The sequence below is a fragment of the Saimiri boliviensis genome, chromosome 2 (genome assembly GCF_048565385.1).
Source record: "Saimiri boliviensis isolate mSaiBol1 chromosome 2, mSaiBol1.pri, whole genome shotgun sequence".
NCBI lineage: Eukaryota > Metazoa > Chordata > Mammalia > Primates > Cebidae > Saimiri > Saimiri boliviensis.
The window spans coordinates 11,372,966-11,400,255 of NC_133450.1; the positions used below are offsets into that span (position 1 = coordinate 11,372,966).

Consider the following 27,290-nt stretch of genomic DNA (forward strand, 5'->3'; position numbering starts at 1 on the left):
CTCCCCATACTCTGGAACCCTCTTCCACAGATCCACTGCAATGGCAGGCAAGCTCGGTCCTGGAGCCAGGAGTGGGGAGTGGGGTGGGGGAGAAGCAGGGTCCCAGGATCCAGAACGTGCAGAGGGCCCTGAGCGACGCCTCTGCTTCACCCACACAGGGGGTTTCCTACAGTGGCTTCCTGACATCCTAAGAGTCCACATCCCCACCCAGAGAAAGAGAAACCCAGAAGAACTCTGATAGATCTCTGGCCAGCAACCCTGTGGATGGGTTCAACTCGACCCTGAGATGAGTTCAAGAAGAAGAAAAGACATGTTCCTGTCCCAGCATGGGGCTCCTACCTCCCCATCCACGGTCCTTTCCAGTGTACCAGAGCTGCTCCTTTCCACATTTGCCTAGGGTGCGGGCAAGACGTGTGTGTGAAGTTGGGAGGTCACAGGGACTGGAGGGAGGGACTCTGATCACAAGGACAATACAACCCTCCCTAGAAGTCTGAACCCTAGTACCTCCTATTTTCCCTGTGGCTAACAGGAGCCCTGGCAACACCCAGGCAGGAGAAATCCAAAGGGAGGATAGGACTTTGCAAGCTTGTTTCAAATTCTTCAAGAAAGCAGCAAGACATTTTGACCTGCCATTCTGACCCCATGGGCCTTCTGGCTAGATTATCAGGGAAAATTCGACTCGAAAGAAATGATCCACCCCCCGCAAAATGCTGCTGATCAACAAAGCTAAAATTACCCACCGAAAACATTTGTTGAAAATAATAAACAAACTGAAAAAGCACACTTCTTGCGACATTTAAAAACTGATCCTGGAAAAATCAAACCTCACAGAAAAAGACTTCAACATCAAACTGAAAGCAGCTGAAACTGCAGACCACGAAAGTCACTGACCAAGAACTGATGAAAGAATCCAACAACTCAGATATGCAAAATTTTACCCGGGACACGATGGAAAGAATGGCAGAAGCTAAAATGAGTACTGACAGCAAGCAAGCAAACAGAAACAGAACCAAATGTGGTGGTGAAACACGCTTGGGAAAATAGTGATCCTAATGAAAATGATTTGTTTGCAAAAGCGAAAAGGAAGATCTTAGGAAGGAACAGTTTCATACCGGCACACAGAAAATGGTTGAGGCAGGAAACTGACTTGCAGTGCTCAGATCACCTGGTTTAAGTGTTTATGTCTGTGAACCAAATAGGAACATCTACTGGTTAAAAAGAAAAAAAGAAAAGAAAAAGAAAAAACAAAAAAACGCCGCTGTCCTTTTTCAGAAAAGTGGTCAAAAGTCAAGCCTAGGCAAGAGCCACAAATCCAGGCTGGTCTGTCCTGCACTTCCCAGCTTCCTTGAAGGAACCAGGACTCCTCTACTGAGCACTTGGTACCTTGCCTGGGTCAGCACCAGACACCAGAAAGAGGTCAGACCCCAGTCTGATGAACAGGCCGGGTGGGAAGACCACCAGGAGAGGCCCAGCCCTGCCCACTGACCTCACCCACAGGTAGGTGATGGCCTCTAACCACCTACTGTCAATGGGCCTGTCCGCTAGGAAACCCGAAGAGACCACAGTACCAATCCCCACCTGGAGGAGCACAGCCATCTCCATCCTCTGCCCTTGGGGAGATGGGGAGAAAATAGCTCTATGGGGATGGAGGTGGGGGCAATAGGGCAGGGAGCAATTTCAATCTTTACTTCTCCATGTGTTCTAAATTTTCCACACTAATTATATATTACAGTTATGTTAAAGGGGGGAGGGAAGCATCAAAGACAAAAGCCAGAACACCTGCTCTAAGAATAACTGACTCTGGGCCGGGGGCGGTAGCTCACGCCTGTAATCTCAGTGCTTTGGGAGGCCGAGGCAGGAGGACCACCTGAGCTCAGGAGTTCGAGACCAGCCCGGCCAGCATGATGAAACCCTGTCTCTACTAAAAAAATACAAAAATTAGCCCGGCATGGTGGCACACGCCTGTAATCCCAGCTACTTGGGAGGCTGAGGCAGGAAAATTGCTGGAATCCAGGAGGTGGAGACTGCAGTGAGCCGAGATAGTACCACTATACTCCAGCCTGGGCGATAAAGCAAGACTCCATCTCAGGCGTCCCCAAACTACGGCCCGTGGGCCGCATGTGGCCCCCTGAGGCCATTTATCCGGCCCCCCGCCGCACTTCAGGAAGGGGCACCTCTTTCATTGGTGGTCAGTGAGAGGAGCACAGTATGTGGCGGCCCTCCAACGGTCTGAGGGACAGTGAACTGGCCCCCTGCGTAAAAAGTTTGGGGACGCCTGCTCCATCTGAAAGAGGAAAAAAAAAAAAAAAAGAATAGCTGACTCTGGGATGTGTTTCCTCACATGAAAGGTTCACATGATCCTGGGAGCTCAAGATGGCACACTCTTTAATGTATCTGCAAGTATGCAGGGTTGAGGGTTTCAAGTTTTAAGTCAAAGGCAATGAATTTATAATTCTGGGATTTCAATTTGACAGCAGGGAGGTTGGTTCTGCAGTCTCAGGTCACTGATACTCAGCCTTCTTTTCCCAAAAGCTGATCATTTGCTTTGGTGGTTCAAACACATTACAATGGGGTTATTTGGCTTTACAAATAACAACACTACAAAATTCTAGCTGGGAAAGACACACACCAATTTAAAAGAGTAAACACCTGTGAAACGGGAGGGGGAAGAAGGGGAAGGGGGCTCGAGTAACAGGAGGGCTTCGGCACAAGGGTTTTATTTTTAGTAAAGACAGGGATGTTGCAAATACCTAACGTAAATCTGGAAAATACTAACATTTGTTAAATCTGGTAGAAGGTACGTGGCTAAGTTACCATTTACCTGTAATTCAACTGTTTTATGTTTTTATAATACGATGAACACACACACACACACACACACACACACACACACACACACACACACACTACACACCCGCCCATCCCCGCAGGGCATTCTGGCATCTTAGGGAGGGTGTCTGAACCAGCACAGAGGCAGCAGAGAAAATTGAAGTTCAAAGTACTACTCTGGTATATAAACACTGAGGAAATTCTTGGCCTCAGAGTATACACAGCAATGTATTAACTTGTCTTTTAAAATTTGTTATTACGGGGTGGTGGGGGGGACTTTAAAAAAAACAAGTGGAAGGGAACGTGAAAACTATCGTTTAATTATTTAGAGAGGGCCTACTTGGTACCAGGCACTTTGCAAGACGTTTCGGCTCTCGAATCATCTAATCTCAACAACGAAGAAGGATGTTTTGACTCCTTCCTGTCCCAGATGCAGAAACCAAGCTTCTAAGGGGCAAAGCCTCTGACCCAGGGCCTCAAGCAGTCAGGGAACGGTGCAGGGGGCGGGCTGGGCTCAGGGGCTGCCCCTGGAATTCTGGTGAAGTCTGGAACCCAGGGTGAGAAGAGCTCACTGGAGCTGATCTTTCTTACATTCAGTGGGGTCACTCTCTCTCCCCTACAAACCCATGTTTTGCCCCTCTCAGTGCTAGAACCCAGATTGCTGACCCCTGGCACAGAAAGGAACCTTCCCAAACACAGCTCTTCCCGGCCATCTCCTCTCCTGTGGCTCCAAAGCCAGGCCAGCTCCAGCCCAGCACCTGCCCAGCTTCCAGGACAAAGCCCCCGGGTGACCACTCCTGCTTCCCCTCTCCCAGCACAGGCCCACCGGGGCACATCTCCCCAGCAGGACCCTGGGAGCCGAAGGACAGCCAGCTTTGGTTCCAATCCCAGCCCCAGCCCTCAGCGGGTCATCAAACATCGCTTCTTTAAACCTCAGATTCCCTGTCTGTCGACATCTCTCAGCGCTCCGTCTCACCTCTGCCGTGAGCATGGGGGAAACGGCGCACAGCAAGCTCCGAGCCGGGCCTGGCGCAGAGTCCACGCTGACAGGTTACGGTTGGCAGAACGACCCTTGACAACGCTGCATGAACACAGTTCTTCCCAGTCCCGGACTTGAGAGTCTTTGCGAGCCGGAGTCGTGCCTTTAGTAATTTCCCACCACCCACAGTATGTGGTATCGGAGGAGGAGGAAAGACAGCCCTAGGGGCTGGGATGGATCAAGTGCTCGCAAATGGAAAATACTACGACTCTGTAAATTAATTCCAGATTTGACTCCATTTTTCTGGCAGGAGAATCATACTTTGTTTTCCTTCTCAGTGTTTTTAGAGGTAAACAGAAACAGCCCATCCCCCCAAATGCACTTAAAATCCTAATTAAGTTTTTCCGGAAAAAAATAAAAACCAGCCATATAATATTGGCATCTGGGGCAAAGCTATGTTACAGTGTCAAAGATGACGGCTGTGAGCCTGATGGTGCTCACACGGGAGGAACGGGACACGGTTTTCCTCTGGCAAGAAGCGAGAGGTCTGAGGTCCGGGAGGCTTTTCCCATGTTCACCAGCAGTAGTTCAGCCAACGTCACTGAGTTCACCCTTCCATAAAGTTACCCTGTCACAGCCACCTGCCTGGAGAACAGGCACAGACCCCACACCGGGGAGACCCTGGGCTGGGCTATTGCATCTGCCCTGGGCGTAATACAGGATGAGCCACAGACAATTTGGACAAGTGTTTAAAGAGGAGTGGCAGAGCAAGGAAGTGCAAAACATGGGTCAGAAGAGGAGCAGAGGAAGGAGCCGACGACGCTCCGCGGGGCAGGGAGGAGAGAGATGCGTGTGGACAGGGCAGAGTGTCCCGAAGGACTAGGCTTCTGGGCTGTTCTAAATGGCGGAGAAGTTACAGTGAGTGTGATTTCTGCCCAACTCAGAAATGAATGAAAGAAATAGTGTTAGAACGAAAGAAAATGCAACGGGCTGCCTTGGAGTGACGAGTGGGGAGTGCGGCAGCTTGCTCATGATAAAAAGCCTGTCTTCCGTTTAAGCAGGCGTCCCCGGTACAGCGCCGTTAAGCAAGGCACCTCATTCGATTCATGCGACAGTCCTGGGAGGGCAACAACTCAAACCTATTCGTGAGTTCACTGCCCTAGAGATGAAAATGGGGGCTCACAGGTGGCGTTATGCCCAAGTCACAAAGCTAATAACTGCAGGTGCATTTGACTCAGACCTTCTGCTTTTCCTCCCACAATTCCTCCCACTCTAGAGCATTGGAGTCCCTGCCTCTTGGGTCAAAAGGCTGGGCTTGAGAAGCCTGTCTCCCCGCCCCCATCTACCCTCACCACCCCCTCAAGGAGCACAAGCTGCCCATTCTGGTCTAGCTTCCATCGTGCCTATGGTAGGGGCATAGAGCTTCCTGGGGTGGAGGTGGGGCAATACTCCTTGATTTTCCATCTCAGAAATGGACAGAACAGTGAGGCTGTCTGTCTTAGAGCCCTATTCACTTCCTTAAAAATATGGTGAGGGTCAGGGTGAAATGTTCGCAGCATGGGAACCTGCTGTTCAGACAGGGAGATGAGGCGTGTCCTCGGGTCTCTACAACACAGAATCGACATGGCTGATGGCTGAGGACTCAGTTTCCCCCTCTACAGAGTGAAAGACGTGCTAGTTATCCTCCAATCTACCTTCCCGTCATGAAGCTCCACGTCGCAGATGACCATCAGTGTGGACAGGGTTCTCTGCAGGTCTGTTTAGGCATGGGAAATGACTGCTCAAGAGTCCTCCCAGCAGAGGCAGGACCACAACCTGAGCTTGCCCTGCATGATGAGAGAGAAGGGGCAGACCGGAGGAACAGAGAGAGATGCCTTCACAAGGCTCACACACGCCAGATCGCTAGCTCCTGTTAAGGCAGTGATCTTCAGCAGGTAGTGTCCTGAAATCACACATCTTCTGGGCAGGGGGATTTCAGCAGAAATTGGCTGCCCTGCCCCCAACTTACACGTGGTCAAAATGAAGACCAGGTAAGGCCTCGCAAGCAGGTTCTGGCAAATCGGGCTTCACTGGAGGACCAGAACTAAACCCTGGTCACAGAGAGGTAGTGAGGGACAGTGGCTAAGTCAGGGCTCTAGAGAGACACGCTGGGATTGAAATCCCTAGCTTCACCTGAGGGGTGTGATATTCAGAAAGGTACATGTCTCTGAGCATCAGTTTCCTCCTCTTTCCAGCAGGTCTGGGAGGAATCTCCAGAGAAGACCGTGACCAGCACCCTGAACAGTGCCTGGCATGCAATAGACATCAGCCACCATCCAGCATCTGGGGCACTGTGATTGCTCTTAAAAGTAAAACAAACACGCTCAAAATGAAAACAACACCACAACTCCTGAGAACATAGCTTGATGCCTGGCAACTAGAAACAACTCAATGACTATCTCCTGGCCAATGACAAAACAGAGAGAGACAAATGGGTCAAAACCTCTTGGTTCTGAGGTCCTGTATCTTCCGTTCAGTACCATGTGACCTGTGGCAAGGGACTGGCACTCCGAGCCTCAGTCAGCTGCGGGAATCTGCTGAGTACTCCAGAGGGAGAGTTACATGTGCGAAGGAGCAGGTCTTCAGAAAACAAGGCTCAATCTGGCCCAAAGCACGTATTCAGTAAATACTTGCGGAGTAAGTGACTGCGTGAATGCATGCATGCATTAAAAGCTTGCTCAATTTCAGCCTCCCCAGATCCTTGGGGATTCCCTGAGCAGAAAGTCTCAGTGGCTTGGAGGTTCCAGAAGTGCTCAGCATTTCCAGGCATGGGGGGCAGAACATAGCCCAGCTCTCTGGCCTCTGCAATTGCTGCCACCCCCACCCCCCCACCCCCACCTCATACCCCCCCACTATCACCAACCCTGCCCCTCAAAGGCCTAAAAGTGTCTGCCTTTCAGGCAGAACCTGTGATTAGATGGATTACTGCTTTTATGCATACACCACCCGAACCAAAGTGGGCCCAGGCCTTCCGAACTGATATCCTGAAGCTGTTACACAACAGGCCACGAGCCCATGGTGTCCCTCCTGTCCCCGGCGCTTTCCTTGAATACTTTGCCTGAGTTGCTATGTGCAAATTCTCTTTCTCTGTGTAGGGCAGTGGCCCCCAATCTTTTTGACACCAGGGATTGGGGGGGGGAGGTTTGGGGGGATGATTTCAGGATGAAACTGTTACAGATCATCAGGCATTAGTTAGAGTCTCATATGGAGTATGCAATCTAGATCCCTCACATGCACAGGTCACAATAGCGCTCACATTCCTATGAGACTCGAATGCAGCTGCTTATCTGACAGAAGGCGGAGCTCTGGCAGTAATGCTCACCCACTCACTACTCACCTCCTACTGAGGCCCAGTTCCTAACAAGCCACAAAGCAGTACTGGTCCACGGTCTTGGAGTTGGGGAGCCCTGATTAGGAGAAGGAGGGCAGGTGAGTGGAAAGCACCTAGTAGCAGAATCAGCAGGCCCTACTCCAAATTCCAGCTCTACCTGGGACTGTGTGGCTTTGGGTAAGGTGCTGAGCCTCACTGAGTTTCTGTTGCCTCATCTGTAAAACACACGTGGCATTCATCCACCATGCAAAGCTGCTGTGACAACTAAATGAAATGACAAAGGTGGAGTACCTAGCACAGCACCTGGGACACGGTAGACGTTCAGCAAATGCAAGTTTCCCTTCTTCCTGAGTGGGAGGAAGACCAAGCTCTAGCCCCACTCGGCTCCTCACTAGCTGTGGAACTCAGCCAGTGGGCTCAACTACTCCACTCCAAAATGCAGGTGACATCAACTGACCTGACAAAGAAATCCTATAGCTGCGGTGTCCAATATGGTGGCCACCAGCCACAGCACTTGGAATGTGGCCAGTGCAAAGGGAGATGTGCTGCAACTATAAAGAACACGTCAACTTCAGACTCAGTATGATACAGAAGAAGGTAATACAGCTCATTAACAATCATAAGGCTGGGCACGGTGGCTCACACCTGTAATCCGAGCACTTTGGGAGGTCGAGGCAGGTGGATCACCTGAGGTCAGGAGTTAGAGACCAGCCTGGCCAACATGGTGAAACCCTGTCTCTACTAAAAAATACAAAAATTAGCTGGGCACAGTGATAGGCACCTGTAGTCCCAGCTACTCGGGAGGCTGAGGCAGGAGAACTGCTTGAACCTAAGGGGTGGAGATTGCAGCAAGCCGAGATTGCACCATTGCACTCCAGCCTGGGTGACAGAGCGAGACTCCATCTTTTTTTTTTTTTTTTTTGAGACGGAGTTTCGCTCTTGTTACCCAGGCTGGAGTGCAATGGCGCGATCTCGGCTCACCGCAACCTCCGCCTCCCGGGCTCAGGCAATTCTCCTGCCTCAGCCTCCTGAGTAGCTGGGATTACAGGCATGTGCCACCATGCCCAGCTAATTTTTTTATTTTTAGTAGAGACAGGGTTTCACCATGTTGACCAGGATGGTCTCGATCTCTCGACCTCGTGATCCACCCACCTTGGCCTCCCAAAGTGCTGGGATTACAGGCTTGAGCCACTGTACCCGGCACGAGACTCCATCTTAAAAAAAAAAAAAAGGCCGGGCGCGGTGGCTCAAGCCTGTAATCCCAGCACTTTGGGAGGCCGAGGCGGGTGGATCACGAGGTCGAGAGATCGAGACCATCCTGGTCAACATGGTGAAACCCCGTCTCTACTAAAAATACAAAAAAATTAGCTGGGCATGGTGGCTCGTGCCTGTAATCCCAGCTACTCAGGAGGCTGAGGCAGGAGAATTGCCTGAACCCGGGAGGCGGAGGTTGCGGTGAGCCGAGATCGCGCCATTGCACTCCAGCCTGGGTAACAAGAGCGAAACTCCGTCTCAAAAAACAAACAAACAAACAAAAAACACTTTATATTTGACTACATACTAAAATGATACCAGTTTTGGTTATATTGTATTCAATAAAATATATTATTTAAAATTAATTTCACCCTCTTTTTACATTTTAACATAACCAGAAGATGATTTCAAATTTTGTAAGTGATTTTAATTATTTAAGGGGAATACATTCCAAGACCCCCAGTGGCTGCCTGAAACCAGATAGTAACAAACCCTATAGACACTATACTTTTTCCCATATATACCCAAAACAAAGTTTCATTTATAAATTAGGCACAGTAAGAGATGAACAAGAATAACTAAGAATGAAATAACAAGTCTAACAATCTACTATAATAAAAGTTATATAAATGTGGTCTCTTTCTCTCAGCTTATCTGATTCGAGTATACTCACCTATTTCCAGACTGTAACTGACTGAAACCTCACAAGATAAAACCAAGAGTAAGTGGGGGCTATTGCACATTGCAGCTCCCATCACAGTGGTATCAGGCAACCTGCTCTAGAATGCTTCACAAACCTGAGTTACTGCTTGGCCATTATTCTTTCCCCAAGTACACTGGAATTCTTTCTGGAGACAGGAGTCCTGTTAGTTCCTGCTTTACTTTTCCCATAGTAATGTGTTGAGTGCACATCACTTTCCGGGGATCCCAGGGGTTGGGGACCCCCGGTGCAGAGGAAGGAGGACAGGTGAGTGCAAGGCACCTAGGACTGGAGTCAGCAGGCCCTATTCCAAATGCCAACTCTACCTAGGACTACGTGGCCTTGGGTAAGCGGCTGAGCCTGAGTTTCCATTGCCTCGTCTGTAAAGTGCACATGATATTCACCCGCCACACACTTAACACTTTGTGCTAAAGGTGCCCAGCACTTTTAACACGCAGTACTAACGGTGCACACCAAAATACTTTTAGAAGGCCAAGCGTGGTGGCTCAAGCCTGTAATCCTAGCACTTTTGGAGGCCGAGAATGGGAGGACTGCCTGAGGCCAGGAGCTCCAGACCAGGCTTGGCAACATGGGGAGACTCACTCGATAAAAACAAACAAACAAACAAACAAACACACATTAAAAAACTAGCCGAGTGTGAGGGTGTGCACCTGCAGTTCCAGCTACTTAGGAGGCTGAGGTGGGAGGATCTCTTGAGCCCAGAAGTTTGAGGCTGCAGTGAGCTATGATCATACTACTGTACCCCAGCCTGGGCGACAAAGCAAGACCCCAGCTCTTTGAAAAACAAACTCTGAGAAATCTTACGTTGGCCTTGAAAAGAAATAAATCTTATGAATAAAATGGTTAGGTTTTCAAAATTGTAAGAAATCACTCTACACCAGGAACTACGTTCCTTGGTTTTACACACACCAGCTCTTTTAATCCTTCAAGAACCCCATGCTTTACAGACAAGGAAACTGAGGCTCAAAAAGGTTGAGAGACTCGGCCAAGGCTACTAAATGGTCTGGAGTAAAAGCGGGGATCTGACCCTAGCTGTTCTGACTCCCCAAGTCCAGGCTCTTCTCTACTGACCATGAGCCAAGGCAGACAGCACACTCTGCTTGTGTGCGGTGAGAGCGCCTCTCAATCTTAGACATCTGAGAAGAACTCCAGCCCCAGAGAGGCTCTACTTCCCATCCCCACCCCCAACAAAGGAATTCCCAGCAAGTCAGAAATGACAAACCACAAAACGGAGTCCGTGCATAACCATATCCCCGTCTGGCCAAGGCTCGGTTAGCTCAGAGTTAGTCACATTTTAAAAGGGTGAGTGATAGGGAAGGTGGATTCTATTTTGTTGCCTATGAACTTCCTGGCCAGGGTGCAGGCTAAAAATTGGAAAGAGAGAACTGCTGGATAGCTGAGGGCCTGGTAAGATATTTTTTTCAGAGGAACTCATTAGCGAGGCTGAGTATGACCAAGTTTCAGAAGCTCAGCTCCTCCCGGCTCCATTGATAGTCTCCCTACCACTTTCAGCCTAAGCTGTCCTCTGGCCTCTAGCCATCCACTCAAGCCTTGGGTGAACTTTTTAGCATTCTGGGGAGAAAGGCCCTGAGGCTGACACAGAATAGGCTGACCATAAGCAAGACAGTAGGATGAAGGGGTGGGGTGAACAGATGGATGTACAAACCAACCAATCGATTTGTAAAAGTCTGAAGGTACAGCAGACACAGCCCCTCATCTTTAGGAACTCTGGAGACGGGCAGAGAAAACACAGAACATGGAAAGTCAATACAAGAGTTGTATATGACTAATTGCCAGGTGGGTATTAATATACATAGAGGTGACCTAGCACCATGGCTCATGCCTGTAATCCCAGCACTCGGAGAGGCTGAGGTGAGCAGATCACCTAAGGTCAGGAGTTCAAGACCAGCCTGGCCAAACCCCATCTCTACAAAAATACAAAAGTACAAAAGTTAGTCAGGCATGATGGCAGGTCCTGTAATTCCAGCTACCCAGGAGGCTGAGGCAGAAGAATCACTTGAACCTGGGAGGTGGAGGTTGCAGTGAGCCGAGATCACATCATTGCACTCCAGCCTGGGCAGGAGAGCAAGACTCTGTCTCCAAAAAAAAAAAAAAAAAAAAAAAAAACCAAACAAACAAAAGCAAAGGGGTGAAAGAGAGAGGACAAGCAAATCTCTTCCCTTTTGCCTGTATCTTTCATGGATTCACAGGTAGAGGACTGTCTGTAGGCTGTGGCTCAGAGGAGGGAAAGGGTAGGATGGGCCAGTCATCTGGGAATGCTTCCTGGAGGAGGTACCCGAGGAGGAACAGGACTCAGAAGGAATCTATCGGAGGACGTTCTGACGGCTAGCTGTGTCAAGCCCGTCACTTAACCTGTCAGCCTCTTGGTTTCTTTTTTTACAGAATGAGAAGGAGGAGACAGAAAAACCAAACACCTGGTAGACAGTTCACATTCGACCTCAGACAGGGTAAATATTTACTCAGCCATTCATGAGCCTGGCCCTGGGGAGCGACCTCGGCTTGGGCCACCTGGGTTTATGCCGGTGTCTGGTCTTGATCTGAGGCTCGAGGTGGCCAGCATTTAGCCCACAGCACAGAGTCCAGCCCTATACCTTGTCTGTCTGAGAGCTAAATGGATCCTATTTGATGGCAGTGGAAAAACTGACCACCACGATGACCCTGCTGCTCACGCCAAGACATACCAGGCAGCAGCAACAAGAGCTGCCCTCTAATGAGTGCCCACCTTGTGCTGGAATATTCGAGAGTGTGCCTGTGTGGGTGGTGACTATCTTCTCCTCACCAGGAGGGCATAGGGAGACACAGTGCCTTCCACTCCACAACTCAGCGAGGCCACACCATTCACTCCGTATTACACCAAAGGGTGGCCTCGATCAGACCGGCCAGGCTCTACTGCCAGAGCTCTCCCAGCTGACCACAGAGCTCAGGAAGAGACCCGCTCATCCAACAAATATTTACCAAGGGCCTACTGTGTGCCAGGCACTGTCCAGGGCCCTGGGACACAAGCATGGACAAGACAGGAAAGGGCTCTGTCCTTGGGTAGCTGGCATTCATGGCGGTGAGATGGGCCTTAAATGCGGAATAGGAAACCAAGACCATTTCGGTGGGCGGTACAGGTTAAATGTCTGAGGGTGGGAGCTGAAGCAGGATCAGCCTCTGGGCCACTTAAACATGAGTATCTGCAACAATCGCTGCAAAGCTTTTTTTTTTTTTTTTTTTTTTTTTTTTTTTTTGAGATATAGTTTAGCTTTTGTCGCCCAGGCTGGAGTACAGTAGCGTGATCTTGGCCCACTGCAACCTCCGCCTCCTGGGTTCAAGCGATTCTCCTGCCTCAGCCTCTCCAATAGCTGGGATTATAGGCACCTGCCACCATGCCAGGTTAATTATTTTTATCTTTAGTAGAGACGGGGTTTCACCATGTTAGGCAGGCTGGTCTCAAACTCCTGACCTCAGGTGATCCACCACCACCCTCCTCAGCCTCCTAAAGTGCTAGGATTACAGGCATGAGCCACCATGCCCAGCCAAAGCAGGTTTAAAATACATATTTCCAGACTATGCTTCAAGAATTCCATTAGAAGTCTAGGGAGAAGCCAAGAAACAGACAGCTGTAGCAGCAGGCTAGGAGATTGGCGGCAGGAGGTCCCGGACCCCTGCAAGTCTGGATGCTGAGTACAGCGCCCCAGCACTGCCCCACCACTCAGGAAGCAATCACAAGCCATCACCACTTGTGCCTCGATCTTCTCATCTGCAAACAGAGCGTCCTAACACCTGGCCTGACACCTCACAGGATGGCGCTGTGATGCGAAGACGGCTGTGGGTAAACTCTAAAGGGCTGATCGAAGGTGAGCTGTGCACATTCCCAAACAGGGATGCTGGTAAGATGAACCCAGCAAAAGAAAAGAAAACTACACAGCTCCCTAGGGACTCAGGGACTGTCTGTCAAGCGTACAGCTTCTGCTGCTTTGTGACAAATACCCCACACCTAACCCACCCTGCCAAGTAAGATAACTCTTACTCAAACGTGGTTGCTCAACGCGGGCCCGAGTGTGGGTTTCCATGCAATTGTCCCATGCTGTGGGAACCCAGCGTGTGGAGTTCCTGGTGGAGCCAGCGGCTGCAATAAATTACCCCACTGCCGCGGCTCTTGCCCACATGTTGCTCTTATGGTCAGCGCACTTCAGCCCAGCAGTGACCTAACCCCAGCACCAGTGAACTCAGCAGCAGGCTCCTCTGTCATCCTCCTCCAGCAAGCACAAGCTCATATTTCAGGCCGTTTGCTCCCCTGGGCATGACTCAGAGGAGTCGGTTGTCTTAAAAAAAAAAATGCTTTTCATATTTCAAATCAAAAATAAATACCACGCACTCTGGATGTGAGCCATCACAGATGTCTCTGTGAAGCTATTAAAGTGAAAAGGCCTGATGAGGCCTAAAAAGTGGTTAACTCATATCATCCTGTTCCCGCTGGCTGAATCCACCCACGGTAGGCTAGAAGAGTAAGGCCAGGTCATAGGACCGATATCGGCTCAGCCAGTAACACTGAGAACGGAGGTGCGTGCATCCACGGGGATTAGAGAAGGTGGAAAGCAAATGTCCTACGGGGTGATCCTGGAGAGATCGCGGATCTAAGCACAGACGGGCAGCAGTGCTTCAAAGAGGCTCACTGTACATGCACACGGGAGGCGCTCTGAATCTCCAAAGAAAGAAGCGGATGGGCCAGCAACTGGAGCTGCCAGGCTGGGAGGTTCAGCAGCAAACCCAATCAGTGTCCAAGCAAGAACTGTCCAGTGGGGAAGGGCCGGCCAGGTATGGGTGGGCGGGCCAGGAGGGCACAGGGGATACACCTGGCCCCCAGGGCCTGTGGCCATTCAACACAACTGCTTCCCATGACTCCCTCCCTCCCCTGCTCCCACTCACCCAGCCCCCTGGCCATTTGGCTGGTCGGGTGGGGTGCCCATGAGCCAACAGTGCCCTGATTATAACCTCACAGTGGTTACACTTTTCAGTAAATGCACTTGATTTGTGCTTTAGCTTTTTGCTAAGAGACAGAAGCCCTCACCCTGAGACTGACAAAATGAGGTTTCTCCATTGTTCTGGCCAGGCTCAGATGCCAGGTAAATTCACCGAGGTCAGGGCCATCTTTTGGCCACCAGCCTCTCCCAGCCTGCCCCATCTCGTATCTCCCCTTCCAAGCCTTCTAGATGCCCCTCATTCGGGCACCGAGCAGTGAGGTTTTTCAAGGTGCTCCAATATTACAGGTAGAGGTCTACCTTTGAATGCTAATTAAAGGGTGAAACTTCACTGCCAGCCCTGTTTAATTTCTATTCAAACACAGTCTCAGACGAGGCTTTGGTCCCCTGTGTTACCTGGTAATGAGGCATTCTGCTTATGAATATTCTCATTCTCCAAAGGACAACCAAAATCCTTTTTTTTCTCCTTTTTCTAATAATCCCTTTGAAAATATTTCCAGAAAGTATGTGTCTACTCTTCTCCCTCAACAAGTCCATTTTCTCTAAAGATAATAGATTTTTTTTTTTTCTAAAGACTGACATTCCTTCAGCTCCTTGGACCCAGATTGTAAAGTTAATTCTCACTGCAGAGATCAGCCAGCTGTGTAAGCTGCAGAGGTGGATGGCTGGCCGTGTCATCTAGACACCCCAGGGCAGTCATTAGCAATGCCTTCTTTCAAAGGAACAAAAAAGCTGGGTGTGGTGGCACATGCCTGTAATCTTACCACTTCAGGAAGCTGAGGTGGGAGAATCACTTGAGGCCAGGAGTTCAAGACAAGCCTGCCCAACATAGGGAGACCTTATCTCTACAGAAAAATACAAAAATTGGCCAGACATGGTGGCCTGCTTCTGTAGTCCCAGCAACTCAGGAGGCCAAGGCTAGAGGATCATTTGAGCCCAGGAGTTTGAGGCTGCAGTAAGCTATGATTGCAACACTGCGATCATAGAGGGACAGAGGGATGCTCTCTCAAAAATAAAAAATGAAAAGCCAAAGGAACAAAAGCTTCTAAATAAAACTGACAACCTATTTCCCAGGGATTTCAGTCCATTCCACAGCATATTCAAAAGTTGGAAAACAGTACACACTCTTTTCCCTTGGATTCCAGACTTTTTGGATACTCTGGGATGTTTTATTATAGCTTTTCAGATTAGCAACTGAACCCACGCTTTAAATGTAGGGGTCCTTCACCTAAAAAGAAGACCAAGGGTTGCAGAAAAACATTAAGCATATTATTTGGAAATGTCAAAAAAAAGACTATTTCAAAATAAATTTGCCCTGTCTCCCAGCTTTGAGGTATCTGTCTATCTGAGTGCCTCCTATGCACTGGCTACTATACTATCAAATTAGAATGCTGGGAGAAGGTGATGTTATGATCATAATATTGACGAGTACTGTTTACTAACATGTGTAATATGCTAGGAATTGTAGTCAATCACTTAAATATATTAGTTTTTTTGTTGTTGTTGTTTTTTTTTTTTTTTTTTGAGACAAAGTTTTGCTCTTGTTGGCCAAGATGGAGTACAATGGTATGATCTCAGCTCACTGCAACCTCCGCCTCCTGGGTTCACGTGCTTCTCCTGCCTCAGCCTCCCGAGTAGCTAAGACTACAGGCTCGCCACCACTAATTTTTTGGTGGCCTAATTTTTTGGATTTTTAGTAGAAATGGGGTTTCACCGTGTTAGCCAGGCTGTTCTCAAACTCCTGACCTCGGGTGATCCACTTGCATAGGCCTCTCAAAGAGCTGGGATTACAGGCGTAAGCCACTGCACCCGGCTTGTTGGGTTTTTTTTTGTTTGTTTGTTTTGAGACAGGGTTGGTCTCTGTGGCCCAGGCTAGAGTGCAGTGGCATGATCAAAGTTCACTGCAGACTCTTAACTCCTGGCTCAAGCAATCTTCCGCTGCAGCCTCCCGAGTAGCTGGGACCACAGACAGACATCAACATGCCCAGCTAATATTTTTAATTTTTTGTAGATATGAGATCTTGTTACGTTCTTGTCATGCAGACCAGCCTGGTCTCAAACTCCTGGCCTCAAGTGATCCTTCTGCTTCAGCCTCTCAAAGTACTGGGATTACCGGCCACCATGCCCGTCCACAATTTATTTAAAAGAAATTAACTGAGATATTTTATCCCGGTTTTACAGATGGAGAAACTGAGAACTCTGAATGTTTAAGTCCTTGCCTGAAGTCCCATAACTTCTAAGTGGTGGGGCCAGGATTTGAACACTCTGGTCTGCTGGATCTCAAAGCCCTATTCCTTACCACCCTATATAGGAACCACAGGGAATGTCACTGCTCCATGAAAAAAACCTCTCCTTGTCCATGGAGTGATGACTTTCCTAAGAAAATCAGATAAGCCCTGGCTTGAAAACAAGTTTAAGAACCAGCAGAGCTCTTAGCTAGAGGCATGACCCTCAGCATCCCCTCACGTCTCTGGACCTCAGTATTTTGAGACATCATTTCCTGGGACCTCTTTTGGCTCTAACAAAAGGCCAAAAAACCCAAGAGACCACAAACTCCATAAATCCCCCGATAGGAAACGGATTACTGTGCCGAAAGCAGCTTGGCTCGCGCTCCCAAACTCTGATGAGGAAATCGAGAGAAAGCTGACAGGGTCTAGGGGGAACAGCAAAACAGCGGACACTCACAGCACCCCCAGGCTAACTGAAGAGTCCCTGAAGCCTACAGATCAATTTGTCTTTTCTAAGAAGGAAAAGGGAATATAACCTTCAGTTTCCTCATGTGTACAATTCAAATGTTTCATTTGTTCATTTTTTTTCGGCTTGAGACGGAGTTTCAAACTTGTTGCCTAGGCTGGAGTGCAATGGCGCAATCTCAGCTTACCACAACCTCCGCCTCCTGGGTTCAAGCGATTCTCCAGCCTCAGTCTCCCGAGTAGCTGGGATTACAGGCATGCACCACCACACCCAGCTAATTTTGTATTTTTGGTAGAGATGGGGTTGTCTCGAACTCCCGACCTTAGGTGATCTGCCTGCCTTGGCCTCCCAAAGTGCCGAGATTATAGGCGTGAGCCACCATGCCCAGCCTCATTCGTTCATTCTTGTAAGTGGTCAACTAACCTCTGTAGGACTCAGTTTCCTCATCTGTAAAATGGGGACATATGTCCGGACCTTAGACCAGTGCCAGCAAATAGAATTTTTGGTGGTGATGAAAATGTGCTGCTCTGTACGAACTGACGTGGTAGCCACTAGCCTACCTGAGCACTTGAAATGTGGCTGGTGTGACTGAGGGGCAGGATTTGTAACTGTATTTAGTTTGAATGACCCAGTATTTAAATAGCCACATGAGGGTGGTGGATAGGTATCGAACAACACAGGCTTAGACCACAGTGGCAGGAACAAGATCAGATGACATCTGTAAACTGCCTATCACAGCGGTGGGACACAAAGTTCTGGAGGAAAAATATACATGAATATGCAGAGGTCTTATTAGTAGAGAGTTGTTTTTTTTTTTTTTTTAAAGCAGAATATCCTCATATGGAGAAATGGAGACACCAGAAACTGACAGACAGATGCATGGCTGTGTTAGAAACACCCAGAGAAATCAGGCAGAGTGTAGAAACCACTCTCTCGGCATAGAGGCAAAACAGTTGAAGGTCTGTTTTGTTTTCTTCACAAATGTTCTTGTCAAAAGATAAAAGAGAGCCGTTTTCAGCAAATCTAGGTTTTTATAACCCTAAACGCCCAGTACAAACTGCCCCAAGAGCAAGCTTTCCTTCTTCAACAAAACCTCCTGTCCTCCCAGGCAGCCACCCGCCCCCCATCCATCTGCAGCCCTCCCCGGGGCCTCTGGGAGCTGCCCACCCAGAACGAGTACAACTGAGACTCTGGGCAAACCCTGCTGGGGTACAGTCACCCGTGGGGCGAAAGCCACCCACGGTGCCCTCGGGGCCCACAAGGCTGGCTGGCAATGGCCTTTGTCGGGAGTGCCCACCGGCACCCGCTGGCAGCCAGCCTGTGTCACAGCACAACAGGAAATGAGAAGAGAATGCTGGGGCCGCGTGGAAACCCCCACTGGGCTCCACGCCGGAGGGGTGACTCAGCGGGGCTGGCCAGCAAGCTGCCTCCCACCCCTCAGCCAGGACGGGGCGGAGGCTGCAGGAAACTGGCCTCCTGCCTTTCTGCAAAGGCTAAGAAGTGCACATTCTTACATATTATGATGTTACAGATACCATCGTGTCCTGCCTGAAAACATGCGAGACAAAGACCCAACATATTAGATGGGGATTCAAGGTCCTTTTTTAACAGAAAAGGCACTTTCTCCAAGCAAGGGTGCCCAGTCTTTCGGCTTCCCTGGGCCACACTGGAAGAAGAATCATCTTGGGACACACATAAAATACACTGACAATAGCTGATGAGCTAAAACAGAAATCTCACACACACACACACACACACACAAATCTCAGGATGTTTTAAGAAAGTATACGAATGTGTTGGGCCGCATTCAAAGCTGTCCACCGTGGGCTAGAGGTTGTACAAGCTTGCTCTAAAGCAAAGTCTCAGTTCAAGTCTTGGAGCTGCCATGAAGCTTGAAAAATCCCCTTCCCTTTCCAGGCCCAATTTCTTATCTGTAAGATAAAGGGGGGCCGGGCGCGGTGGTTCACATCTATAATCCCAGCACTTTCAAAGGCCGAGGCGGGTGAATCATGAGGTCAGGAGTTCGAGACCAGCCTGGCCAACATGGTGAAACCCCATCTCTACTAAAAGTATAAAAAATTAGCTGGGCTTGGTGGCGGGCACCTGCAATCTCAGCTACTCGGGAGACTGAGGCAGGAGAATCGCTTGAACCCAGAAGGCGGAGGTTCCAGTGAGCCGGGATCGCACCACTGCACTCCAGCCTGGGCGACAGTATGAGACTCAATCTCAAAGAAAAAAAAGAAGATAAAGGGGAAGCGCCAGGATGAGATTCCCACACTCTCCACGGAGGGTTCCCAGGCAACACCATTGCACAGTGCCTCCGCCCTCCTCGAAGCCAGTCCATCCGCCCTTCTAGACCACCCCATGGCACTCAGCAGTCTTAGATTATGGTGTTCATCATCCTAAATACAGACACTGTACCAGGCCTCCCCCTCACATACTGTCACCAGGACACAATCCATGCCTTACCTCTAAGTGAGTTTGATACACAGAGGGGGTCTCAAAAATCATTCATGTATTGATCCAAAGACATATCATGGCATGTTTACAATTTGTTATTCTGGGCACCCCTTCCCGAACTCCAAGTCATGGCAGGGCTGCCTGAGCTGCCACAGGCTCTTATCACCTCTGCTCCCCACATCACATTAAGCAGCTCTGGGCAAAGTCTGTCCCATGCTCTTCCTCTTTCTCCCATAAAGTACCCAGTGTTCTCCAGGGACTTAGAGCTGGCAGAAGAAACCACAAGCAAAAAAGTGAGGTTGTAGAAACCCATTCCTAGTGAATTGCAAGAGGCTTACTAAAACCCAAAGTCTTGGCCAGGCATGGAGGCTCATGCCTTTAATCCCAGCCCTTTGGGAGGCCAAGGTGGGCAAATTGCTTGAGCTCAGGAGTTTGAGATCAGCCTGGGTAACATGGTGAAACCCTACCTCTACAAAAAATACAAAAATTAGCCAGGCATGGTAGCTACTTGAGGGGCTGAGGCAGGAGGATTGCTTAAGCCTGGGAGGTCAAGGCTGCAGTGAGCTGTGATTGCACCACTGCACCCCAGCCTGGGTGCCAGAGTGAGGCTCTGTTAGAAAAAAAAAAAAAAAAAAAAAATCCAAAGTCTTGACCTCTTAAAGTTACTAGAAAAATCCAACCTATGTTATTTCTCTTTAAAAATACCAACTCAGCATGACTTTTTCCTTTCAGAAGCTCTCTTAGGTAATTCTACCTTTGGACTACAAGCCTCTTACAAAATAATTCATTTTCCCCATTCTCCTGAGTGGGTGCGCGTCTGGATCTTATGGCTGTCTTTGGCAAGTCTGAGACAAAGACAGCCATCCATCCAACCATGGAGGAGACAGAGGGTTCCATCCATCTACTTCATAGGCATTTCCACTCACTGTGCCCCTGAAAGCACTCCATGCTGTGCCCACCCACGGTCAGCCCTGACCCAGGTCCCTCACTGGCTCCCACTCTGTGGCACCCCTGCCCCTGCCATGGCCCCAGCACAGCTGTGTGGCAGGAATAACCCAGCCCTCTGTGTCTACTCCCCACCTCCCATTGACTACAGGACTCCCTGCAACAGGCTTCAGCCCCAGCCCTCCACCATGACTGCCCTTACTAAGGTCACCCAGTAGCCTCCAGGTTACAGAATCTAGAACACATGGTTTCCAGGCCTTACCATTCCAGGTTCTCTGCAGTTATCTAGCACTGCTGCTCCTGTCCTTTTGCCGCAGTCTCCTCTCACCTTCAATGTCACTGTGCACCATCTTGCTTTTCCTCTGTCTTTCCCCCCATTCCCTAAACGGGGCTGTTCCTCAGGTGCAGGTTGGGACCCTCTCATCCTCCCCTCACCTCCTCCACAGCCTGGCCTCGTCCATACAACGATGGCTCACAACACAGATCTCAGCTCAGACCTCTCCCCCACAACTCCACGCTCATCTATCCTGCTCCCTGGTCTGTGTCCCTTATAACAGCTGCTCCATAAATGTTTGCTGGTACACACCAACAATTAACAAGGACTTGCTTTGTGCGGGATTACGTGCCAGGTACAACAGGAGATGCAGGTCCCTGAGCTCAAGGGACACAACGCGGAAGTTAGGCAAGGTCAGAGAAAAGGCAGACCTCACCCTACTGGGGTTCCCAAGGAAGGTACCTCGGGGACGACAGCTTTTGGGCTGTGTCTTGAAAGACAGCTCAGACGCCAGCATTTTAGTCCGCACAACGGGGATGTGCGTGATTCAGAACCCCCACATGACACTGAGAGGCCGTGGAGCCTTACCTCGCTATCTTAAACTGGCGTTTTGTGATCCCACACTGGATGAAGGACCTCCTAGAGAAAGGCATGTTCTAAGAGCTTTCGCTGGTGCTTTTTGCGCCAATGGCAATCTCTTCACATCTCCCCTCACCTAACTCCAGTCTGGTTTAAAATGACACACCTGTGGACCCAAGTCTGCTGGTCCCAGTCCTGATCTCACTCAACAATGAGTTATTACCTCTTTGGAAAATACCAAAGACCACCAGAAATGAAACAAGACAAGAACTTCTATTTAGCAGCAGAAAATACATGAGATCTGCTTTATCTGACCCCGGTAATAAACGCTCTGAAGAGGAAAGTGCCGTCCATACCTTCACTTATGCCACGAAGCCTTCTCTCAGTCTCCTCTCAGCTGAGCTGCACAGGCCCTCACTGGGCTCCCTCACCGCAGTGACCGCACCAGAAGACCTGTTCCGTGCCCATCTTCCCCTACGCTGTGAGTTAGTGGGCACCAAATGCTGTGCCAGGCAGCACCCAACACAAACATGTTGAAAGAATGAATTTCAGACTCTTTTTTTTTTTGAGATGGAGTCTTGCTCTGTTGCCCAGGCTGGAGTACAATGGCATGATCTCTGCTCACTGCAATCTCTGCCTTCCACGTTCAAGTGATTCTCCTATCTCAGCCTCCTGAATAGCTGAGATTACAGGTGCCCGCCACCATGCCCAGCTAATTTTTGTATTTTTGGTAGAGACGGAGTTTTGCCACATTGGCCAGACTGGTCTTGAACTCCTGACCTCAGGCGATCCACCCACCTCAGTCTCCCAAAGTGCTGAGATTACAGGCATGAGCCACCACACCTGGCTGAAGTTCAGACTCTTACTATAGAGTTCCATACATTCTCATTACATGTGCTATTATGTGCTTTCTATGTTATCATTAAAACATTACACTTGATCATGTTTCCAGGCATTTTTAAACTAACAACAGCTCTCTATAAAGAAAGTTTAAAAATCCATGCTCAACAAACCACATCTCTTTCACAAGAGCTTGGAGGACTTCCCAGCAGGAACAGAAACATCCTCACACCCACCAGAGTCACAAACCCGGCACATCTGCTGAACTCCACCGGGGACCTGGTGGCTTCCTCATGATCAAAAGGAGACAGCAGCTCTGTGCAGTGAGGGTGGCACTGGGCTGGAACTCGGAGGGATGTGCTTTGGGGCACAAGTTTCCTCCTCTGTACAACGAAGGAGTTGGATTTTCAAGATCCAAAGCCCCTGCTGGTTTGAGAACCGGCTTTCTTCTACCATCACAGCCTGACAGAGCAATCCATGCCTGCTCATTCATCATGGGCAGAACCTGGGGTCATCATCTGAGTGAGGCCCACGAGGTGTGAAAATACCTGGATTTGAGGTCCAAAGACCTGAGTGTGTGTCCTAATTAGCACTTTCAGCCTGTGAGGCCTCTATAAACATTGTGCATTCCAAATATATTATTACTCTTTCTAGCTACTCAACCAAGCATGCCAGCCGTGACCCCAGACATCAAGGAGCCACATCCCTCCAAAAGGGGAGGCACAGACATCTTCAGAAAAAATGCCCTTTTCAGTATGTGCTTCCGTGCTGGGAAGATGGAGGGCCCGGGAGCTATGGGAACTGGGTTAAACAGTCCAGAATGGCTTCCTGGAGGAAGTAAGCTTGGGGATTTCCAAGTAGTTGACAACTTCTTTCAAGATAAACATTTGCATTTATCTGTCTTCTCACCTCCTAACCTTTGCTCTGCAAACCTGACATGCCACTCTTGTTAATCACGGGATTTTTCTACAACCATCAAGCAGAAAGCTGGCTGGCTGGTTTCCCAATGGCTGAGAAGCCGGCTGTCCTCCATGCAGAACAGATACCCCCATCACCAAGCGTCCTCCTCCTTTTCTGATGCTCAGTTTTCCTGCTTCCACCTAGGACCCTCCTGTACTGTACGTATCTAGGTCCCACAGACTCTGAGGAACACTTCCAACACCTGTAGTCTCTCCTGGCCTGAAATGCTGTGGTACTTAGAATGAGACCCATAATCGTCACACCTGCTCCCCATTACCATGTGCTTCTCCAGCCAGGGACTTGCTCAGCACAACACCGTCGTTATTGAGACAGCGTCCACGCATCCTGTGAGATGGGTGCTACCATTATCCCCGTGCCCCAGACACATCTGATATTCAAAAGCTTAGATCCCTTGCCTGAGGCCACATGGTGATCAGTCTCTAGGGAAGATTTCTCCAAGACTTGTAGGGCTGGTGTGAATCTGCAACCTAGGGTAATGTGCCCGGCGATCCCTCGTGTCCTCTCTGTGCTGGGCACTGCAAATGTGAAGATGGCAGGGCTGCGTTTGGAGGGTCTCCTCTCTACCTGGAGGCAGCCCCTCAACCACGGGGCCCTGCTTTATCTGAGAGCTCCTCTCAGGCAGTGTCCACCACTGCCATCTGGCCATCTCCATAATTCATCACCTGAGGATGCCCTAGGTGACTCACGGGTGCTCAGCAAAGGCCGGCTGAGATAAACTCAACAGGAGATGTTGGAGAGATGCCCAAAGTCCATCAGGTGGATTCCTCTCTGTTGGTAAACATCGCTCTCATCTCTGGACTTCTGTACCCACTTCCCAAGGGTATAGCGGGCACAGAAGTCTCTCTACAGAAGTCCAGAGATGAGAGAGATGCTCTTCTGATGACTCCTACTCACCCTTTGAACTTTGGCTCAAATGTCCCTTCCTTGGGGATGCCTTCCCAGACCAGCACCCACTCCTGAAATGGAACCAGGCTCCCTGAACTTCTCATGCACGGCTCGTACCATTTGCACTGTTGGCCTTGTGGGTGCTTTGTCACTGTTCACTACTATATCCGGAGCCCAGCACAGTGGAAGTCACCAGTAAAATGTGCTGAATGAACAAATGACTTAACGCAGGTGTCCCCAAACTGCGGCCCGCGGGCCGCATGCGGCCCCCTGAGGCCATTTATCCGGCCCCCCGCCGCACTTCAGGAAGGGGCACCTCTTTCCCTGGTGGTCAGTGAGAGGAGCACAGTGTGTGGCGGCCCTCCAACGGTCTGAGGGACAGTGAACTGGGGACACCTGGGTTAATGCCACTGACTCTTACTTCAGCCTTGCATGACTCCAGGCGGGTGGTTAACCAGACATTATCTTCTCTGCTTTAACGACAAAGAAATCACAACCCAGAGGGCATATGTCCCTCACCTGGGCTTGGGGCACGCAAGATAGGACCTGAGTGGCCCAAAGGGGGCCATGCCTTTTTCTTGTTTGATTCTTTGGCAACCAGCACAGCTTTGAGCACACAGCAGATCTGGATTCAAAGTAGATGGAAAAAGCAACTAAATGACCTCCGAGATGGAGCCCAAACGCCTTGTTTTGTTTGTTTGACATCACATTTCCATCAAAGCAGATTCTGGAGGGAGGCCACGTTCTGTTCGCATTTTGACTCTATTCTACCTGTTCTGTTCTGAGAACTGAGCTCAGTGCTAAAGAAATACACACAGAAAAATCTGCGGGTGTGGGGGAGACTCTGCTTCCGTGGGAAAAAAGAAGACTCCTATGGTCTCATCATCTCTGTAATGAAGTGTTTTGTGCTCCTGGAAATGCTCATGGCATGAGTTCCAGGAACTCAAAGATTGTCAGTGCAACTTGATACACATTTGCTCACGGGCTAGGGCAGAGCACTGGACCCGAAGTCAGAATCCTGACCTCTGGGCTTACTCCAGATCCCAGCCAACAGGGTGACCCCAGCCGATGCAGGGTCCGTGTGGGTAAAATGAGGTCAACAGCACTCACACTGCCTTCATCACAGGGCTACAGCCAAGCTTAAATATTTGAGACAGGAGGTGTGAAAAGCCAGAGGCAATAAGAAGATGTGTGGCCTATTACAAGGCTGCTCCAGGCACACGCGTGACTGTGCAGAAAGTGCTTTTTTGGGGGGGGTGGCAGGGGGAGCTGTTTGTTGACATTCTCCCACCATGGAGGCAAAGGTCACTTCATTTTTATTTATTGATTTTTTTGAAATGGAGTCTTGCTCTGTGACCCAGGCTGGAGAGCACTGGTGTGATGTCACTCCACTGCCACCTCCCAGGTTCAAGCAATTCTGCTGCTTCAGCCTCCGGAGCAGCTGAGACTACAAGCATGCATCACCAAGCCTGGCTAACTTTTATATTTTCAGTAGAGACAGGGTTTCGCCATGTGGCCAGGCTTGTCCCGAACTCCAGGCCTCGGGTGATCCACCCACTTTGGCCTCCCAAAGTGCTGGGATTACAAGCGTGAGCCACCGCGCCTGGCCAGGTAACCTCAAAGAAAACTGTGCCTACCTGTTTGAAGGTGCCCAAAACAGAAAGAATGGTCTCTCAAGCCCCCTAAATTTGGATAAAGACTGAGTGCTGGCAGGTGGAAGAAAGAGAGAGGATGAAGTCAAGGTCAAAATTCTCTGGGTTGCAATCAGTCTTTGCATGCGACTCACCATATAACTTAGAGGACACAGGTGACGCATCCTGAGCCTCCATTTCCCTATCTGTCAACTGTGAAGTAATGATAACTGCCCCTTTTAAAGGCTGGAGTTCAAATCTATTTTCTGCTTCCTTTAGGAAAGGATGCTCCTGAAAAATAGCAAAGCCCTTTACTGGGTGTGGGGTGAAGAGGACCACCCAATATGACACGTGTAATCAGTTGGTGGTTTGTTCCTTGCCCCCGGTGAGGGAGCCGTCTGGGTGTGTCTCTCTGCAGAGTGGCCATCTCTGTGCCATGCACAACTGTATGCAGTGAGGGGCCCAAATGCATGAGAAACTGTCCAGTTTGGACCAGGACCTCCTTCACACATGCTGGATTTTTCCATCGGGCAGGCATTCTCAAAGGCATGTCCTAAGGAGTGAGTGAGAGAGGCCTCTCCAGTGCTAAGGAGGTGGGAAGGTGGGTGGGTTCCACACACGTGAAACAATGCCGCCCACCTTCACGCCAACGTGACTGCCATCTCTCAGGGCCAGGGCACACAACCCCACCTGCCCAGTGCTTCCACTGCTTAGCCAGCGCTCAGGAAGCACGATGGAAGAAACAGCTTCTAAAATGCAGCCAAGAGGGCAGCCCCTGCCACTTCTCTACCACCAAACTGGACCCAACTAAACTCAACCTGGTGGCAGAAATGCTGCCAAAGGATGTCATAAACATTCCCAATTTTAGAAACAATTCAACAATTTTATAAGTACCTCCTGTGCTCTGTCCTAAGCACTACAGGGAGACGTGAGGGAAGTAAGACAGAGTTACAGTCCTCAACCAGCTACTGGCCTAAGGGACAGAACTAACACAAATCAAACAGTCACGTGTGTAAGCAGCTCGGGTCCCTAGGATCTACGGAGAAATATGCTTATATTACAGTCCCTGAAAATTTTGGAGGCAGGGACATATTTTTTAAAAATCTTCCAGACACTTACGTTAATCTTCTTAGTCACATTTCCACTTACCCTTGGCTGCTAGAAAGCTCAAAGCCAAATTTGCAGGCTACTTCCATCAATCTCACAAAACCTTACAACATGTAATACTGTGTGCTAACATAAACTCTGCAGTCATCTCATTTTCCTATCTATTTTCTTGTCTTCTCCTCTAATTTCCTTGTCTATCTTTATCCTCTTGTATTTACTGGATTTCTGAGAGTTACCACAAATTCTTTTTTTGAACAACGTAGACGATGAAAAATATATCTTAAAAGTTGATTAATACTACAAAGCTATTAGTAGTCAAGACTATCACGAGGATAGACGCGTGGATCAATAGAAGAGAATCTTAAGAGTCCAGAAAGAAACACTTACATTTACAGTCACAAGATTTTCTACAAGGGTGCTGAGACAATTCAGTGGGAAAAGTACATTCTTCTCAACAAACAGTGCGTGGCTATCTGGATATCCACATGCAAAAGAATGAAGTTGGACCCCGACCTCACATCTTATACAAAAATTAGGTCAAGACGGATCAAATACCTAAATGTAAGAGCTAAAATTATAAAACTCTTAGAAGAATGCAAGGGAATACATTTTGTGACCTTGGATTAGGCAGTGGTTTCTTAGATAAAACACTAAAAGCAAAAGCGACAGAAGTAAAACGAATTTAGCTTCATTAGAACTGAAAACTTTTGTGCTTCAAAAGACACCATCGACAGAGTGAAAAAACAACCCACAGAA

General features: G+C 49.2%; 1 protein-coding gene across 8 annotated transcripts in view; it reads right to left on the reverse strand.

Annotated features, from left to right (window-relative positions):
• Positions 1–27,290, reverse strand: part of SMAD3 (SMAD family member 3) — a 139,354-nt gene that overhangs the window by 60,792 nt on the left and 51,272 nt on the right. Inside the window, exon 1 of one of the 8 annotated variants that reach the window (XM_010340310.3) lies at positions 3,806–4,003. The exons of 6 other annotated variants lie outside the window; for them this stretch is intronic. Coding sequence is in view for 1 of the 2 variants with exons in the window: in XM_003929700.2 (XP_003929749.2) it covers positions 340–389 (50 nt within the window). In the remaining variant the exon portion in view is untranslated. Of the gene's footprint in view, positions 1–339; positions 750–3,805; positions 4,004–27,290 lie in introns of those variants that run through there. One more of the 8 variants, XM_003929700.2, reaches the window with a different exon arrangement.